Source organism: Hyperolius riggenbachi, chromosome 1 (genome assembly GCF_040937935.1).
Source record: "Hyperolius riggenbachi isolate aHypRig1 chromosome 1, aHypRig1.pri, whole genome shotgun sequence".
NCBI classification, from domain to species: Eukaryota; Metazoa; Chordata; class Amphibia; order Anura; family Hyperoliidae; genus Hyperolius; species Hyperolius riggenbachi.
In genome coordinates, this window is record NC_090646.1 from 665,156,389 (window position 1) to 665,176,585 (window position 20,197).

The following is a 20,197-nucleotide window of genomic DNA, read 5'->3' on the forward strand; positions in this document are numbered from 1 at the left end:
GGGTACGGACATACGGAGGTCCGTGACTGAAGGGGATCGCACTGTATTGATAGTCGTTTGAAGTACCTGTACTGTCCCAGACAGTTGAGTGATCTGAGTCTGTTGGGTATTGATCCCCCTGTAAGACTGTTCACCGTGGTGGTCAGGACTTCAAGTTGACTACGCAGTGCGTCCATAATGTTTGGTCTGCTGTTCTGTAACGATTGGTGTCAGCAAGAACAGATTTTCTGATTATTGCTGATCTGCAGTATCACCAATAATGCAGACGTTATACCTGATTATGTAGTGATCTGCAGAATCACCAATAATGCAAGTATAGCAAGACACAGGACAACAATATGTAAGATGGGTGTTTGGTGCAACAGTAATACAAGGAATACGGATCACCCAAGGAGCGGGTGATTCAGACTGCACTGCAGCCGATGATCACCTGAGGAGCAGGCGATTAACACTATACTGCAGCTCCTAATCACCTGAGGAGCAGGTGATTCAGACTGTACTGCAGGCTACCGGTCACCTGAGGAGCAGGTGACTAAGAGTGTATTGTAGCTACTGGTCACCTGAGGAGCAGGTGATTCAGACTGTACTGCAGCTCCTGATCACCTGAGGAGCAGATGATTCAGACTATACTGCAGCTACTGGTCACCTGAGGAGCAGGTGACAGCAGTACAGAAAATCCCTCACCAGGGACTAGGCTACCTGGTGAGGGCAGGAGAGTCAGACAGGCAGAGTTGGCAACACACGGGCAGATAAGGTACAAAGACAGAAGGCCAAATCAGAGTTATGTTCAGGCTGAGTCGGCAACAGGATCAGATAGGCAGAAGTACAGAATCAGTAAGCAGAAGAGTAGTCAAGGCAGGCAGAAGGTCATAACAAATAATACAATTCAATTAGTACTTTAGCTATCAACAGAACTGACTAAGTGTGGATCCCCAGCTCCTGCTGGTTCTAGGCACACTTTGGGATCTGACGAAGGTCTGAGTGCTAACACATAGCATATGCAACAGCAGACGAGGAACTACTGACAGGCATGTCCTATATATACTGAAAGCACCCCATAGCGCCGCCCCAGTCACTCAGCCAATCAGGAGCAGTGCTGGAGTCAGCTGACCGGCCGATCAGCTGACTCCCCTTCTATTCGCATAAAGGTCCTGTCTGTGCGCGTGCGTAGCCCTCAGTCTATGTGCGACTGAAGGACCAGGCAAAACACCATCATGTAATAGCGCGGCGGAAACCGCCGGCTGAGACGCGAAGACAGCCGCCATGCTGCTCACTGCTGCGGCGGCCTCCCCAGCATTCCCCACAGTGCCAGGAGAAACTTCATCATGCAATAGCGTGGCGGAGACCGCCGGCTGAGACGCGGAGACAGCCGCCATGCCGCTCACTGCTGCAGCGGCCTCTCCGCTATTCTTTACACTAGTTAAGCAAGCGTTAATTCTGTCTACCTTTCCTGATCTTCTGAGTTCTGGTTAATGCGCTCAGCGCTACCTTGAGCCACTACAGTGGAAGGATTGTTTGTGGCTGTTCGGATCTACGCCTGCTCTGTGCGCCACATCTCCTATTGGAGTTAGTCCTCTCCTCCACTAAACTGGGCATATCCTGGTTCCTTGTGCTTGTGTGTGTGTGTGTCCTTCACGTCAGGATCCGCATTATGTGCTGACCGTGGAGAATATACCACCAAGCGTAACAGGGACATCAAACTGGGAGAAGGACTTAGGAGTACTCATCGACAACAAGTTAAATAATCGTACTCAATGCCAAGCCGCTGCAGCTAAAGCTAACAAAATTTTGGGATGCATTAAAAGGGAAATAAAAACTTGAGATGCTAGCATAATATTGCCCCTGTTTAACTCTCTAGTAAGGCCACATCTGGATTATGGAATTCAATTCTAGGCACCACATTACAGGAAATATATTGCAGTTTTAGAGCAGGTGCAGAGACGAGCAACAAAATTGATACGTGGGATGGAAGGTCTCACTTACCAAGAAAGGTTAGATAAACTGGGTTTATTTAGTCTAGAGGAAAGACGCCTTAGAGGGGTTCTTATTAACATGTATAAATACATCAGAGGGCAATATAATAGCTTGGCGGATGAGCTTTTTGTCCCTAGGCCTGCTCAAAGGACTAGAGGACATGATCTGCGCATGGAGGAGAAACGTTTTAGCCATTTATTTAGGAAAGGGTTCTTTACTGTAAGAGTGATTAAGATGTGGAATGCATTGCCACAGGAAGTAGTTATGACAAATTGTATACCTGCATTTAAAGGGGGCTTAGATGTTTTTCTTGCATTGAAAGAAATCCTTGGCTACAATTAATAGGTCATGCCCAATGATATTGATCCAGGGATTTTATCTGATTGTCATCTGGAGTCGGGAAGGATTCTTTTTTTCCTTTTTGGGGCTAATTGGACCATGCCTTGTAAGGCTGGTGTTGTACTTCGTTCTCTGGTTGAACTCGATGGACGCATGTCTTTTTTCAACCCAAATAACTGTAACTATGTGTTTTTAATAATAAATACATTGTATGTATTCTTTTCCGGATCAAAGAGTTCACTACCTGACTTGTGTCAGGTAGTGAATAAAAAAAAAACGCTCGGGAAAATTGCTTATAAAAGCAATTTTCACAATAACGCACTGCCCATCCAAGCGGTGGGAATCAGAAAAAAAAAATACATTAAAAAAAGCCAAACATGAATGCTACGCAATGTGAATGAGCCCTTAGTGTAGGGTATGTGAGACACAGCAGTAGGCACACAAGGGTCTTTCAGGGCTCTGTCACACTGCCGCGATGCGTTGCAGCAAATTGTGTAATGAAAGTGTTCGGGAAGTTCATACTTCCCACGTTGCAGTATGCTGGGCTGGAAAGTGCCCAATTTAATGCTAGCGCATACCTACATTACCGCGCAGCTCCTGCGGCGATCTGCATCAGCCCGGAAGTCCTGTTAGTCTATGGCGACGCAAAGATTTTCACTTCCCAATTTGCCAAATGCCAGACAGGAAATACCATGTACTAACGCAGTATTCCCTGAAGATCTGTTGTTGGCGATGTGGTTCGGCGGGCACGACCCACCGGATATGCCAATATGCAGAGTGAAACCAGACATTAGGTTTCGAGAGACCCTAATACACAGGTCTGCCAGAAACCTCTCCTTTCACTTGGGACAAATTGCATAATGTACTTCGCCACATCTCTGTGCAATTTGCGCTGTGCACAGTCCTATGGGGAAGGAGAGGTTTGTCCCCGGAAGGCAAGTATAAAAAAGAAACAAAAAAACAAAACAAAAAAACAGGTAAGTAAAAAAGTTAGTTTGGTTCCAAATGTTAGTGTCTGGTTTTAAAATGTTCAATAAAGTTTATAAAAGTTAATGTTAATGAATTTATTGAATTGCTGCTTGTTTTTTTTTTTTTTTCCCTCCTCTCTTTTTCCAACCATTACTGTTCCAGTTCGACCGACCGACCGACCAACCGACCATCTGCAGCACTGATGTGCATCCTGACAGAAGCATTGCAAGTCTGTCAGATTACACAGCGCTACAGGACGAGATTTCTCCTCTGCAGTAACCAAATGAGCTGAGGGGCGGTGTTGGAGTTCCTATGCTTTGGCAAGCACTTTGTATCAAAACGGGCAATAGTTTCTTTATTTACATCAATGTGAATGGAGAAATCGGGTTTGCCAGGGCATACATACTAAAGTGGGTTTGGTTGATGGGCGGAGCTCCTATATCTTGGCAGATGCCTTTGCCCTCTTTTTTTTTTGTTGTGCACATTTTTGGCAAATATTTTTTCATTCACATTGATTGATGCAAATGAAGGAATCTTTGCTGTTCATTTTTCTTTTCAGCTCAGAGGTTGAACGGAAAAAAAGTGCATCACCCGTAATATAAGGAGTATAGCAGAAAAATACAATTTTCTGTGAACTCACTATGCCCCTCATGGAATACTTTGGGGTGTCTACTTTCCAAAGTGGAGTCATTTGTGGGGTGTGTTTACTGCCCTGGCATGGGTATGTGTGAAAATACACCCCAAAACACACTATGCTATTTCTGGTGATACCACATGAGACACTGTTTTGCAGCCTAGCTGTGCAAAGGGGCCCAAAGTCCAATGAGTACCTTTAGGATTTCATAGGTTATTTTTAGGCATTTGGTTTTCAGGCTACTTCTCGTAATTTAGCGCCCCTAAAATGGCAGAGCAGTATAAAAACCCACAAGTGACCCCATTTTGGAAAGAAGACACCCCAAGGTATTCTGTGAGGGGTATGGCGAGTTCATAGAAAATTATATTTCTGTCACAAGTTAGCAAAAATTTATTTTTTTTCTTTGTTTTTTCTCACAAACTTGTGATCAAAAATATATTTTTTTTCTATGAACTCACCATAACCCTCACGCAATACCTTGGGTGCGTTCTTTCCAAAATCGGGTCACTTAAGGGGTTTCTTGTACTGCCCTGGCATTTTAGGGCCCATTCAAACTTGAGCATTTTGCCGGCAATTTCGGCAATATGCTCAAACGCTATTGCTTTTGAAAGCGCTAGTGTAATTAAACCCTATGGGCCTGATTCACAAAGCGGTGCAAACTTTTTCGCGGACTTTTGCACGCTCAATTTGCCACGATTCGCGCGAATCAAGGCAAATTGCGCACGCAAAGTCCGCGATCACGCGAATCGCGGCACTTTGCGCACGCAAAAGTCCGCGAAAAAGTTTGCACCACTTTGTGAATCAGGCCCTATGAGCTCGTTTTTTACTTGGGCGACTTGCCCAAGTAAAAACGCAGCAAATCGCCCAAAATAGCAAAACGCAAACACGCCGCCTGCACCATTTTCAGGCGATTTTTCCCGGTGATCGCGTTTCAGTGCTGTAGAAGTGCTGAACGCGATCGTGGAAAAATCGCCGCAGTGTTCAGTTATTTTTCTGCTGAAAAATCACTCACGCAATACCGCCGGCGTTATGCGATTTCAAGTGTGAATGGGGCCTTAGGAGCCCTAAATCATAAGAAGAAGCCTGAAAACTAATGCCGAAAAATGCCCTGTGAAATCCTAAAGGTACTCATTGGACTTTGGGCCGCTTTGCACAGCTAGGCTGCAAAAAAGTCACACATGTGACTTGAAAAAGTTGTCATTTACAGAGATATCTCTCACACACAGGGTGGGTATGTGTGGAAAGACACCCCACAACACATTATACTTCTCCTGAGTACGGCAATACCACATGTGACACTTTTTTGCTGCCTAGCTGCGCTAAGGGACCCAAAGTCCAATAAGCACCTTTAGGCTTTACAGGAGTGCTCAACATTTACCCCCCCCCCCCTCAAATGACAGGACAGTAAACACACCCCACGAATGACCCCATTTTGGAAAGTAGACACCCCAAGGTATTCACTGAGGAGCATGGGCAGGGCCTTTTTTTTTGTCACAAGTAAGCAGAAATGGAAACTTTTTTTTCTATTGTCACAAAGTGTCATTTTCTCCTAACGTGTGACAAAAAATAAAACTCACCATGCCCCTCAGCGAATATCTTGGGGTGTCTTCTTTCCAAAATGGGGTCATTTGGGGAGTATTTATACTATCCTGGCATTCCCGCACCTCATGAAACATGACAGGTGCTCAGAAAAGTCAGAGATGCTTCAAAATGGGAAAATTCACTTTTTGTACTTTAGTTTGTAAACACTATAACTTTTATCCAAACCAATAAATATACATTTATTGGATTTTTTTTTTTTTGATTTTTTTTTTTTTTACAAAGACATGTAGCACAATACATTTGGACAAAAACTTGTATAGAAAGTTTATTTTATTTGAAAAATGTGACCACAGAAAGTTGAAAATATCTTTTTTTTTCTAAATTCCTTTCTTTTTGATCAATATGATGAAAACTAAAAATCAAAGCAACAACCAAATAGCGCCAAAAGAAAGCTCTATTAGTGAGAAGAAAGGGAGGTAAAATTCATTTTGGTGGTAAGTTGTATGACTTAGCAATAAACCGTTAAAGCTGTGCAGTGCAGATTTAAAAAAAAAAAATCGCCTGGTCACTAGGGGAGTTTAAACCTCTGGTCCAGAGCTGTTTACATTAAACAAAAAAAAAAAACATACCTCCAGCCTCATGGGCACGGATCGCTCGCCGCCGTCCTCAGCCTTTTCCTCCTCCGGTATCGAGTCCCGTTAGTTCAGCCAGTCAGGGCCAATCTACGCAATAGGAAGTGCGCTCTTTGCATATATCTCCAGCAGCCGCTCTAGAGATACGTTGAGGGCGCACTTTCTATTGCGTAGACTGGCCCCAACTGGCTAAACTAACGGGACCCGATACTAGAGGAGGAGAAGGCTGAGGATGGTGGCGTCGGAGCGATCTGTGCCCATGGGGGCTGCAGGAAGTCCCAGGTATGTATAATCTTTTAAGTTAACATTAACTTCAATGCATTTTGCCAAAATTCAAATTTAGAATCCGGTATGTAAACCTGGAATGAAATTTAAAATTGAATTTGCTATTTATTGTCCATGCCTAAAGCTCTGGAGAAACTCTGCCAATTGTTTATTTTCTGATTTTCATATACAGAACAGTTTACCTACCTCTGAGCTGTGCAGGCAGTGTGTGGCCATGTTCATCCAGCAGAATCTGCTGCACCAGATCATCACCTGAAACAAATAAATCTTCTTTGAGATTGTTTCTCCTTTATTACTTTTCCTGCACCCCCACATCTTTTAGCTGCACCAAGCCTCCACTTGGTGCCCAGTACCCACACCAAGCACTCACATGACATCCAGTACTCACACCCAGACCTCACAAGGCACAGAGTACCTGCAATCTCCCATCCTATAGAATGTCTCCGGGTGCCCTGCAGTGTCCTCCCACCCTATAGAATGTCCCCAGGTGCTCTGCAGCGTCCTCCCATCCTACAGAATGTCCCCAGGTGCCCTGCAGTGTCCTCCCGTCCTATAGAATGTCCCCAGGTGCCCTGCAGTGTCCTCCCACCCTACAGAATGTCCCCAGGTACCCTGCAGTGTCCTCCCATCCTATAGAATGTCCCCAGGTGCCCTGCAGTGCCTTCCCATCCTATAGAATGTCCCCAGGTGCCCTGCAGTGTCCTCCCACCCTATAGAATGTACCCGGGTGCCCTGCAGTGTCCTCCCATCCTATAGAATGTCCCCGGGTGCCCTGCAGTGTCCTCCCATCTTATAGAATGTCCCCAGGTGCCCTGCAGTGTCCTCCCACCCTATAGAATGTACCCGGGTGCCCTGTAGTGTCCTCCCACCCTATAGAATATCCCCAGGTGCCCTGCAGTGTCCTCCCATCCTATAGAATGTCCCCAGGTGCCCTGCAGTGTCCTCCCATCCTATAGAATGTCCCCAGGTGCCCTGCAGTGTCCTCCCACCCTATAGAATATCCCCAGGTGCCCTGCAGTGTTCTCCCATTCTATTGAATATCCCCAGGTGCCCTGCAGTGTCCTCCCATCCTATGGAATGTCCCCAGGTGCCCTGCAGTGTCCTCTCATCCTATAGAATGTCCCCAGGTGCCCTGCAGTGTCCTCCCATCCTACAGAATGTCCCCAGGTGCCCTGCAGTGTCCTCCCATCCTACAGAATGTTCCCAGGTGCCCTGCAGTGTCCTCCCATCCTATAGAATGTCCCCAGGTGCCCTGCAGTGTCATCTCACCCTTAAGAATGTCCCCAGGTGCCCTGCAGTGTCTTCTCATCCTATAGAATATTCCCAGGTGCCCTGCAGTGTCCTCCCATCCTATAGAATGTTCCCAGGTGCCCTGCAGTGTCCTCCCATCCTATAGAATGTCCCCAGTTGCTCTGCAGTGTCCTCCCATCCTATGGAATGTCCCCAGGTGCTCTGCAGTGTCCTCCCATCCTATAGAATGTCCCCAGGTGCCCTGCGGTTTCCTCCCACCCTATAGAATGTCCCCAGGTGCCCCGCAGTGTCCTCCCATCTTATAGAATGTCCCCAGGTGCCCTGCAGTGTCCTCCCATCCTATAGAATGTCCCCAGGTGCCCAGCAGTGTCCTCCCATCCTATAGAATGTCCCCAGGTGCCCTGCAGTGTTCCCCCATCCTATAGAATGTCCCCAGGTGCCCCGCAGTATTATCCCATCCTATACAATGTCCCCAGGTGCCCCACAGTGTTCCCCCATCCTATAGAATGTCCCCCGGTGCCCCACAGTGTTCCCCCATCCTATAGAATGTCCCTAGGTGCCCTCCCACTCTACAGAATGTCCCCAGGTGCCCTGCAGTGTCCTCCCATCCTACAGAATGTCCCCAGGTGCCCTGCAGTGTCCTCCCATCCTATAGAATGTCCCCAGGTGCCCTGCAGTTACCTCCCACCCTACAGAATGTCCCCAGGTGTCCTGCAGTGACCTCCCATCCTATAGAATGTTCCCAGGTGCCCTGCAGTGTCCTCACATCCTATAAAATGTCCCCAGGTGCCCTGCAGTGTCCTCCCATCCTACAGAATGCCCCCAGGTGCCCTGCAGTATCTTCCCATCCTATAGAATGTCACCAGGTGCCCTGCAGTGACCTCCCATCCTACAGAATGTCCCCAGGTGCCCTGCAGTGTCCTCCATTCCTATAGAATGTTCCCAGGTGCCCTGCAGTGTCCTCCCATCCTACAGAATCTTCCTAGGTGCCCTACAGTGTAGTTACAATTTCTGTTCCCTTTGCCGCAGTTTACCATTTAGCCTCAGACCCTGAGGAAATCCTGAAGGCATTCAGCACTGCAGGCAAGGTAACCTTTTGGATTGGTTGGGGAGTCCACACATAGTACAGTTTTGATTGTATGTACAATTGAGACGATCTGCGACATAAAGACCAGGTCGCTGCCACTAATTCGCAATAAGCATGCAAATATGCAAATCTAACTCTAGCTAAATCCTGTAGGAAAAAAGGGTTAATGCAACATCCTTTCTAGACAGCAAAATAGAAAACTATTAACCACCCTAGCGTTACAATTATTGCGGCCATGTGGCCGTGGGTGGCTTTTTACAAAAAAAAAAAAAAAAAAAGAGGTTATTTTGCTATGGCGACGATCGGACATGACGTCATTTACATCATGCACAGTTTCGATCGCCGCCATAGCGACCCCTGGAGACTATGTAGAGGCTGTGCCAGCGTGGGCTCCGGGGGGAGGGGGTAAGCAAAAACAGCAGCAATGGGGGGGATCAGAGCGGGCCAGCGGCGATTGGAGGGGTGATGTAGGTAGCCAAGTGCTAGCTACACCCCCTCTGAAAATTTGGTGCAGAAAGACCCTCCAGGGGCTGAGCAATACACCATGGCAATAATGGACGAGCTGAGTTCGTCATTACCGCCAAGGTGGTTAATAAAAATGGTCATGGCAATGTTTCCTTTAGGAGGCTGGAGCTCTTCTCAGAACAAGTACTTAGCCAAACATTTTTATAGTTTATTTTATAATAAAATAATGCATAAACTAAATACAGCGATTGAGACAGATCAATACAGTAAAAATAAATAAGGATTAAAAGTGAAAAATGGTAACTAGTTATAGTCCGAGCAGTGTGTCAAGTTGTATGTCCAAAACAGAAGATATAATAGACCAATTATGGAAAGTTCTGTGGGTAATATTCCATTGTTAAACAGCCAAATCCTTTATGTTATATGGATTATATGGATAGGCTGGGACTCTCTTTTTCAGGATGTGTGTCCAGCTGTTTTTAACCCTTTCTCCGCTGGAGGGTGGAGATGGTAATGTGAGATGGGCAGCTCTGCTACCTGCTCCACCCTCTGTCATGTCAGGCAGAAAAGAATATGAAATATCTGAAACGGTCATATCTCCGCATAAGTTGATCAGAACCCGCAGAGAATGATACATGTGCATTCCTGGGGCCATATGAAATTCACTTTTTCACCTGAGTTTTCTACTAGGAGATAATCTTTCAACTTCAATTTAAAATAACTTTTTAGCACTTTACAAATGGAAAAGGTATCAAAAAGTAGGTTTAACCAGTTCAGCCTTCAATGTCGTTTCACCTTATGCATCTTGATTATTTGGAAAATCAGGAGATGCTGTCCCAGCTGCCTTCGCCCACGTAAAGCCACTGGTGGCAGTGGTGTTGCACATAAGGCGTAGCCACCCGGGACTAACGTGAATGTCTCCGTCACCAATAGATGGAGGTCCTATTCACAGGTTTTTGTATCCCTATCCAATTATGTTCATTTTTGCATTTTGAATTTTTTGCAAGTGAACTTTTTCGGTGACTGCAGTTTCCCGCACAGATCTTTTATGGCCCTTCCCTTTTTTGTTTTTAGCAACTCTCCTATAGCCCTATGTGGGAGGTCCTCTTTGGAGATGCCCACATATTTTAATGCACTTTAACACACGTTTATGCTTTGCACGGTATCCTTTTTGACAGGATAGTGCTCCACCCTCCACTCCTTTTGTGACGTGTCATTTATTCACATCACATCACTGGTGCACTTCTCTATTCCGCCTTTCTCTAACCGTACTGCATGCTTACTTCCTGCAAGCAACTTTATTCAAAAATTGCATAAGTTTTCTTTATGTGGTTATGACTTCATTATTGCCAGCAGGTGTCACTAATGTGCCCTCGTATGAGCTAATAAGCTTGGCTCGGGAAATTTCTCCAGGATTTATTTGTGGTTCCACGTCTACACGGTGGCATACCACATATTTGATCATTCAACTGGCTAATTTTGCCATATTGCAGGTGCAGTCTGGTTTTTTGAAAGGCGGATCTATGTGTCACATGACTAATGCTGAGACTGCACCATTAGATTTTTTTGGCAGCTAGATGGTCCGATAGATAATTTCCGACAGGTCCGATATAATTTTTTATCGTTTTTCTGATTTATTTCTCATAGAAGTGAATGAAAAACGATCAAAAAAAGAATCGGAAAATCGATTGGACAGTAAATCGTTGAAAAATCTCATTATGTATTCCCAACATAACATCTCCTCGCTGAGATGCTACTTTGGCCTCCTGGACGCACTAGCTACACCCAAGGGGGCCATGTGCGCATCCGCGCTCTCCCGCGGCCGATCGCGCGCGTGCACGCGCGCGCTCCCGACCCGCGGTTCGTTAGCTAGGCAATCAGTGAATCGGGCTATGGTGCCCGATCACTGATTCCTCTGCCCCGCAGAAAAAGCGACAGCTTCTCTCAGAAGCTTCGCTTTTTCTGGCTGTTGCGTCCCCCATGCGTCCCTCTAAGCGTATGTTATGTTTAGAGTGACGTCATGTAAACAAACTCATGGCCGCCATCTTGTGACCAAAAAGTAAAACTACAACTAAAAGTAAAAAAAATAAAACTCAACACACATTTACATTAAAAAAGTGCTGTTTACATCCCACCCTCCCAAAAATACCCAAATAAAATGTTTGTTATAAAAAAAAAAATTACAATAAAAAAAAAAAAAAAAAAAAAAAAAAAAAATCATGTAAATATTTACCTAAGGGTCTAAACTTTTTTAAATATCAATGTAAAGATGAAATATTTCTATATTTTTTTTATTTTAAACTTGTAAATAGTGAAAGATGCAAAACGGAAAAAATGTACCTTTATTTCCAAATAAAATATTGTCGCCATACATTGTGATAGGGACAACGGTGTAATAACCGGGACATATGGGCAAATACAATACGTGAGTTTTAATTATGGAGGCATGTATTATTTTAAAACTATAATGGCTGAAAACTGAGAAATAATGATTTTTTTCAGTTTTTTTTCTTATTCTTCCTGTTAAAATGCATTTACAATAAAGTGGCTCTTAGCAAAATGTACCACCCAAAGAAAGCCTAATTGGTGGCGGAAAAAACAAGATATAGATCAGTTCATTGTGATAAGTAGTGATAAAGTTATAGGCTAATGAATGGGAGGTGAAAATTGCTCGGATGCGTAAAGTGAAAACGACTGAAGGCTGAAGTGGTTAAGAACAGCACAAATCCAGCACAGTGTGCACTTTTAAGCATCAGAAGAAGCTGATTAAGTGAAACAGTCGTCAGGCTGTGCACCCTGCATCACCCACTGTCACCCCACAACGCTGCTCACAATAAGTATCACCTTTTATACTGTATGCTATGCACAAGATGGACTCTTTATGCATGTTTTGAGAATTCAAGTGAATGAAGCAACAAATTACGCTCAGTAGTGCCAAGCATTTCCACTGTCTTGTTATTGTTGCATTGAACTGTTTTTGCTTTGAGCACATTGACAAGCTGCACACAGCAGCCTCAGTCATTCTCTCCACCCTCTTTGATTTGTGAGTGCCGGCCCACTGTATTCTCTTGCTGTTGCTACAGCTATAGATATTCAGCTGTGTGTTGCAGAAATCTGCAGCATGTCATCCAGATTCACATAACAGTGTGATCTGGACAACAAAAAAAAGCCAAAAGCCAGCCGGAAAACGCTGCAGATTTGTGCTGAATTCGGCAGTGGTTGAACAGTGGCTGTTACCAATGTGTCCCTATTGGGATCATTCTCACTGCAGCATTTGCGATTTCCATAAATTGCAAACACGATGCATGCAGCATTTTGGGGGCAATTGTGATGTGATTCTTGTTATCACGATTTCAGTATGAAATTGATCGGGAATCGGCCTGTGGTGTATGGGCAGGCAACAGATTTCTCTGATCAGATTGGATCAGAAAGAGAACTGTCTCTTGGTCGATCTGCCCATACATCTGATGCATGGGCACCTTAACTGTATGCCAGAAGGTGTGTACTGTTACATTCAGGAAAGTCCATAGTGGGATTTCCACACACAAGGCAGACAGCTGTCACCAGGCCCACACCATCAGAGGCAGCCCAATGGGGGACTTTGTCTGAGCTCACTGGACTCAGGGCCGATTCAAGTAACAATTGGGCCCTAGGGCAAAATTAGCTCCCCCAAACGACACCCCCCGACCAAAAAGCGTCATTAGAGGCCCTTTGTTAGAGCCAAACCCTTGGGGGCTCCTACAGGCTCTGGGGCCCTGGGTCAATTGCCCATTTTTTCTTATGGTAGCTCCGGCCCTGACTGGAATAGTTCAGACGACAAGGATCTTATGCCTGGTACACACCATGCAATTTCCCATCAGATAGAAGGGTCAAATCGTTTATAGGTAACTATGCTATTCTCATGCAATGGATTGTGGGTAGAGAGAATGTGAACTGCTAAGTGGTCATCAACAGTGGTCATAAATAGTTTAGAAGACAGCAGCTCCCGGATGCATAATAACCAGCTCTCCCAGCATCAGAATCAGAATCATTTATTTCGCCAAGTACAGCGTGAGTTGTACCCGGAATTGATTTTGGCACAACAGGGTCGGTGGTGGTAGAGTACAGAAATTGAACAGGCAGCATACAGTAGGTACACAGTAAATACATATAGCGCATACATATATACGGCGATAAGTACAGTAGGTACAATGCATAATTACAGAGTGAAGCAAAACATAGGTAGAGAACCCATAAGGAATGGACCCAAAGAGAAGGACCAGGGGGACATCTGCTGCCGTCTATGGCACTCAAAACGCTTCTGCAGCGATACTTTGATTCGATGCCCCTGGTCCATCTTGGGGGAGAGAGAGAGAGAAAGATAAAGATATACAGATACATACAGTACCGTGCATACAGTGAAAGCAGTGAAAGAGAGCTCCCTTGGATTTTAAGGTACCTGGCTGGTTAGTACCTGAATGGATAGGCTATGTCACTTGGCTGCTGCAGAGAAAAAGAAAGAGTCCTCCTATAGCTGCAGCGGTGTCTTGGCTGGCCAGCTGACTAGCCTGGCCACTGAAGGGCTCGAAGGCGCATTTTCCCATATTGTCCCGACAACGTGTGGTGCGAGGATGGCCCGAAATTCATCCAGGGGACGCTGGTAGGGAGCACTTGACTGCTGTGGTGGGTTTGCAGCTAGATGCACGTAAGTTTGTAACCTTTGCCTTCGGCTTGTGGCCTAGTACTTGTGGGCGCTCGGGTCACTTAGAGCCCACACAGATGGTGGCTGCAGGATCAGGCATGGCGGAGACTGGCTCTCACCTGCTGGCCAAGTGGAGAGGGCAGCATGGCCCGAGAGGCAGCGGAACACTGGCCTGCTGTGGCCACAGCGATGTAGCATCCCTGACCCAGCGGGGGAAGCAGCGGCAGTCAGACCTCACTTAGCTGTGGGGTGGATGGCCCGCTCACAATCTGCGGCGTCTGTCCTCCCTGGCAGCAGCAGCAGCATCACAGTCCACGTGGATGCGGAGGGCCCTCGGCGGCGGCTTAGCCCAGTGCCGGTACAAGACTCAGATGCGTCCTGTGTGGCGTTGCCATGGTGGGCTCCACGCAGGTGGCGATGCCAGAGGACCAGCAAGCGGCAGCGGTGGTTCGGACGGCTCGGTGTCCTGCTCCCTCACGGCTGCAGAGGTGAAGCTCCCGGCTCCCCCATGTCCGCATCAGTTTGACTCCTGGGATCTACATCACGAGCAATCCCCGGAGTGGGAAGCCTCCTCGCAGCACGCTGCAGACTGGGACACGGAGGAGACCTCTTCTCTACAATATATAGGGGAGGGTGGAGGGCTGCCCCTGGACTATAAGAAACTGGCAACAGAAGTTGCAAGGCAGCTGGCACCAGAGTTACAGGCCACGCTACAAGCTACACTAGACAGCTCCATCCAGGCCATACACAATAAGTTACAGGCCCAAAGCCAGAGACTCGACCAGGCCGAACACAGAGTCTAAGCTCTGGAGGATGAAGGGGCCAAAGTGGGAAAGAACTATGATAAGCTATTGGAGGAAAATAAACAGTTTCGTGATAAACTGCAGGACCTTGAAAATCGGTCAAGACGACAATGTAAGAGTGGTGGGGGTGCCAGAAACGATTGCAGTGACAGCACTACGAGAACTATGCATGGTTACAATACCAAAAATGCTGGGATTTAAAAGAGCCCTAAAAGTGGAACGTGCCCACAGAGTTGGCCCCCCACAAGCAGAGTCAGATAATCGCCCTCCGCGCCTGGTCCTGGCCAGGTATTTGGATTTCGCAGAAAAAACTGATCTACTGCGAGCGTTCCGTGATTTAGGAAGGCCGATTGAGTACCAGGGAGCTAAGATACGCCTGTTTAATGATTATTCAGTAGAGGTTTCCAAAAAGCGGCAATCATTTAATGCTGCATGCGCAAAATGTGTAGAGAAAAAATGGAAATTTACGTTACAATACCCAGCCATATTGAGGGTCACGGATGACTCAAATACTATACATACATTTAACTCCCCAGCAAAGGCGCTATCTTTTTTGAATGATAGCTCAGAAACAAATGCTGATTGATAGCTTTTGAACTGATTAATCTTTTCATTTCAATTTTTTCTACATTCAGACATTTCTACATTAAAGCCTAATGTAGGAGGGAGATTTGACTTTGGAGCTTGGAGGGGAAGTAGACATCCGGGAAAAAAGTGAAGTCACGAGCATGTGCATGATTCTTGTTGGTTGTTTTATTTCAATGTTTTTTTCTGTATGTTGGTCGCTTTTTCTTAAAAAATTTGCTAAAAAGCTGCTTGAGGGTTTCAAGATAGAAAAAGCTAAGGGGTTAGCTTTAAGGGGAGATCAGGGGATTCAGGGGGGTTTAGTCATCTCTGGTGTCCGTAATTCTAGGTCATCTAACTTGTACGATAGCAGCAATGTGTGTAATATTTCAATCCTAGTCTGATGTCTATACTTATTACATCTTGGAATGTGAAGGGGCTCCGTTCCCCTGGCAAACGATCTGGTACTGCGGCATTTGAAAAAGCTTAAATCAGACATTAAAAATTCTCAAAAACTCGGCGAGCACCACCTCCTATACTACTCCTACAATTTACTGTGGGTATGCTGCATAATTAACCATGTTGTACTAACACATTGATATCAAAAAAACTTATCACAACTATGCGCTGCCTCACAGTCCGCTATACTTAACAGAGAACTGTCAAGTCCCACAGATTCAAAAGAGTTCGCAAGTCTTCTTAGCCCCTGATGAGTCATAAGACGAAACGCGTAGGGCGTGGCTTAGCGGGCAGGAAGCGGCAGTGAGCTGAGGAGACGTCCTGAACTTTTATTGATATATGCTGTGATTTTATCTTCGCTTGTGAGTAGCGCTACTTACTTTTTATTGATGATTAAAAGGTTTTATGCTATGAAAGCTTTTTAGTTGCAGTGGGCTGCATTATTTTCTGGCTGGCAAGTGGGAAGGTGGAATCACCAGAGGAACGCTGGGTTGTGCACATATGCTGTTAAGCTGTCTGTGACCTGGGCAGCCGTTTTGTCAGGTGAGCACAATCCCAGCAGGTGGGGGGGTGACACAGTGTGTTTTTGGTGACCCTCTCAGACAAACACGGTGACAGATTCTGGCAGTGGGTTTGTTCCCTTACCATACCAGCAGTGCAGCCTGCGCAATGATTTTTTCTATCTTTTATTGAGTGATCTGGATGTGGATTGGAACACAATCAAAGGAGACGAGAGTGTGATCGATTGGAATCATATGCTGTTGTAGCTGTCTGTTGGTCTGGGCAGCCAGAGTACAAGGTGAGAGCAATCGCCACGGGTGGTGGTTTGCACAACGAGTGGTGATACTCACTAGAACTGTGCACGGGCCATAGCTGGTGAAGGACTGTTATTTGCTCTGGCAGCCTATGCGATGAAGTTTTTTGTCCTTTCTTTTTTCCCTTCTTGTGCATGAGGTTCTTTGGCTTCAAGGATTGAAGAAGACTTGCGAACTCTTTTGAATCTGTGGGACTTGACAGTTCTCTGACTGTGAGGCAGCGCATAGTTGTGATAAGTTTTTTTAAATCAGACATTGCCTTTCTTCAAGAGTGTCATTTATCTGAGGAACAATTTAAATATATGAGGAAGTCATGGGTGGGCCAAGTATATGGGTCTCCTGCTCGAGGTCGCAAAGCGGGGGTTCTCATTTTGTTACATAAAAATTTACAGGGGGAAGTCCTCAATGTATTTACTGATAAGGAAGGTCGCTGGGTGAACTTACAATTAAAGCTAGCAGGATAACCTATCACGCTGTTCAATGTCTATGCACCTACAGAGGAAGATAAATATTTTTTTGGTTCATTGCTGACAGCCACTTTGTCATCTGGCCCTGGGAAGATCATTCAAGGCGGGGATTTTAATGCGCTAGCTAATATTCGGGAGGATAGATCCCCAAAATCCCATCCTAGCCCCTTAACATTATCTAAATCCATTTTATTTCAGGAGTACCTACAATCACCTGGTTTAAACGACAGCTGAATATTCTCCAATAGTCCCCAGGGGTACAGATATAATTTGGAAGTTGCCTTCATATTTATATGAAGATGAGGGGTTCTCTCAACTATTGCTAAACTGGTGGTGGGAATACAAAGAGGACAATAAGAAACATGTCAAAGACATTTTCCTATTCTGGGAAGCAGCAAAACCAACCATTAGGGGCAAAATTATCAGTTATGTAGCGGGGAAACGCAAGCAATCCCATGAAGCATATACTAAATCATTGGCCGAGCTACGCTCAGCTCATAAAATATACCTTGATAATCCCTCCCCAGAGTCCAGGATGAACTGGCTGAAAGCAAAATCGATCACAGATGCAAATCTTTAAACTAGAGAGATGTATATTAAATCATACAAAGATCTATATTATTATAAATTTGGTAATAAAATGGGAAACCTCTTGTCCAGGTTAGCTGAACCGTTGTTTAAACCTACAGTGATAACGTCTTTGCGCTCTCCCTCAGGCCATATAATAAATAACCCAAAGGAAATAAATTCCAGCTTTCGGCATTTCTATAGAGCTCTTTACTCAAACCAAACTGCAAACAAATCATTAGATGGACAAACCTGGCTGTCCAAGATCTCACTACTTAATCTATCTGAAGACGACTTAACAGACCTGAATGCACCAATTACAGAAGGAGAGATTAGTGATGCAATTAAACGACTAAAAAATAGGAAATCTCCTGGCCCAGACGGGTTCACTCCCTAATTTTTTAAGCTCCTACGCCAAGAACTGATTCCATATTTAAAGGCTCTATTTGATAGGATCCTGAAAGAAGGAAAATACCCAACTTCCGCGAACGTGGCCTATATCAAGCTCCTACTTAAACCCGGCAAAGATCCCACATTACCGGGATCATACCGACCAATTTCATTAATCAATCAGGACTTAAAATTACTCTCCAAAATTATGGCAGATCGATTAGCAGAAATTCTACCTAAATTGATAAACCCAAATCAGGTCGGATTTGTACGAAATCGGTCGGCAGTAGCAAACATACGCAAATTACTTTTAGTTCAGGACCACGTAAAAGCCTATCCCAAGTCATGCAGAAATTATGCAATTCTTTTAATAGATGCCGAAAAGGCTTTTGATAATGTGAGTTGGGATTGGCTAACGCTGGTCCTTGACAAAATGGGCTTTAGTGGCCCGATATGTCGATTAATTACGGCAATGCATACAAATCCGGGAGCGAGAATATATACCCCTGGCTTCTTATCTGAAAATATAATTTTGGAAAAAGGGACTCGCCAGGGATGCCCGTTGTCTCCACTATTGTTTAACCTGGCACTAGAACCGCTGGCAAGGATACTAGAAATGGAAAATAAGGGGGTAGATGTTGGTGGCAGCTGGGTATCACAGGCCATGTTCGCGGATGATGTTTTATTGTTTATGAGTGACCCCAAGACCCAACTCCCCCAAGTGTTGAGTATAATTAATGAGGTAGGGAGCTTTAGTGGCTTCAGAATTAACATCTCAAAATGTCAATTAATGTTCTTATCCTCAATGGCTCCAGTAATGGGTAAAGGCCAACTTCCGGTGGAAGTTTGTAACCCGGTTACTTATTTAGGCATAAAATTCCACAGAGACATTGGCCAACTTTATGCTCTAAACTACCAACCTCTCATCTCGGACATAAAGAGACAGTTACAAAGTTGGGAATCTCTACCAATTAATCTTATGGGGAGGGCAGCCCTTATAAAATCAGTAAGTTTTGGAAAACTACTCTACCCACTACAAACACTACCCTTACTACTAAACACTCGGATATAAAACAATTAAACAGAGCTTTTTCAGACTTTCTCTGGAGGCGAGGCAAAGTCAGGATAGCATTATCAAAGCTTCATCTCCCAAAAGACTGGGGAGGCTTAGCGATACCAAATATACGTTGGTATAACTTAGCGCGCCTCACGCGCAATATAAGAGACTGGATAAATGGTACTAGCTACTATTCTAACTTTACTCTAGAATCAGCTTTCGCAGAACCCTGGGAACTGACCGGGTTACTCCATACCCCACTAAAAGATTTCCCTGCTAAAACAAAATCAAGTAGAATAATTAAAGACACAGTGGTGGCATGGAAACAACTATGTAAGTTATTTCTCGTATCCAACCGTGTGTCTAAATATATGCCCCTATGGGGTTTACCGGGGTTCCAAGCTAGTATTGCCCACGGGGGCTTTCTCGAATGGCAGGAAAAAGGAATAAAAAGACTTGGAGATCTCATTGATTTGAGAGAAGGTAAACTTCTGTCCTTTTTAGGAATTCGATCAAAATACGATATTCCTAAACAGCACTTCCTGTTTTACAGTCAACTGCAGTCCTATGTCCGAGATGAGGGGGGTAAATCTCCATCAATATATTCCCTGAATGACTTTGACAAATTTATATCTCCACACACAAATAAACTGTCCCTCTCTACATTACAAACAAGTTTACAACAAATTTGTCTCGCTGGTCGAGGGATATTCCAGGGGAAGACATAGAAAAAAAATTATTGAAGGGTACCGCACGTCTTATAAACTAATATCAGGAGAGAACTGGAGGGAATCACAACTAAAACTTATACATAGGGCCAAATATGCATTCAATATAAAGTACATAAACCCTCCAGCGCACTATTCTCCAGAATGCCCAAAATGCGCTCTTTCAGAGGCGGACTTATTTCATTGTCTCTGGACTTGTCCAGTAATATCAGCTTTCTGGAACAAAGTAACAAATTATATTGACACAATTAGCAAAATCAAGCCAGAAGTGAATCCGTTACTCATGTTATTTCACTATACTCCACCAAGAAATCCCTCCTCGGAAGATCCCTCGACAGCTGGTGTCAATATCCCTAACTTAGCTCACTTAATGATAATGGCTGCCCGAAAGGTGATCTTTAAAAAGTGGATCTATTCTAGCGCTCCTACAGTGTGGGATGTCAAAGAGGAACTTATACAGCTGCTGAGAATGAACAGGTTGGAGGCTT

The 20,197-nt window shown here is 44.9% G+C and overlaps 1 protein-coding gene across 2 annotated transcripts in view; it reads right to left on the reverse strand.

Moving 5' to 3' along the window:
* Window positions 1-20,197, reverse strand: part of LOC137532290 (NACHT, LRR and PYD domains-containing protein 12-like) — a 362,324-nt gene that overhangs the window by 263,952 nt on the left and 78,175 nt on the right. For both annotated transcript variants that reach the window (XM_068252670.1, XM_068252660.1), the window contains exon 5: window positions 6,562-6,627. In XM_068252670.1, coding sequence (XP_068108771.1) covers window positions 6,562-6,627 — 66 coding nt within the window. The remainder of the gene's footprint in view (window positions 1-6,561; window positions 6,628-20,197) is intronic.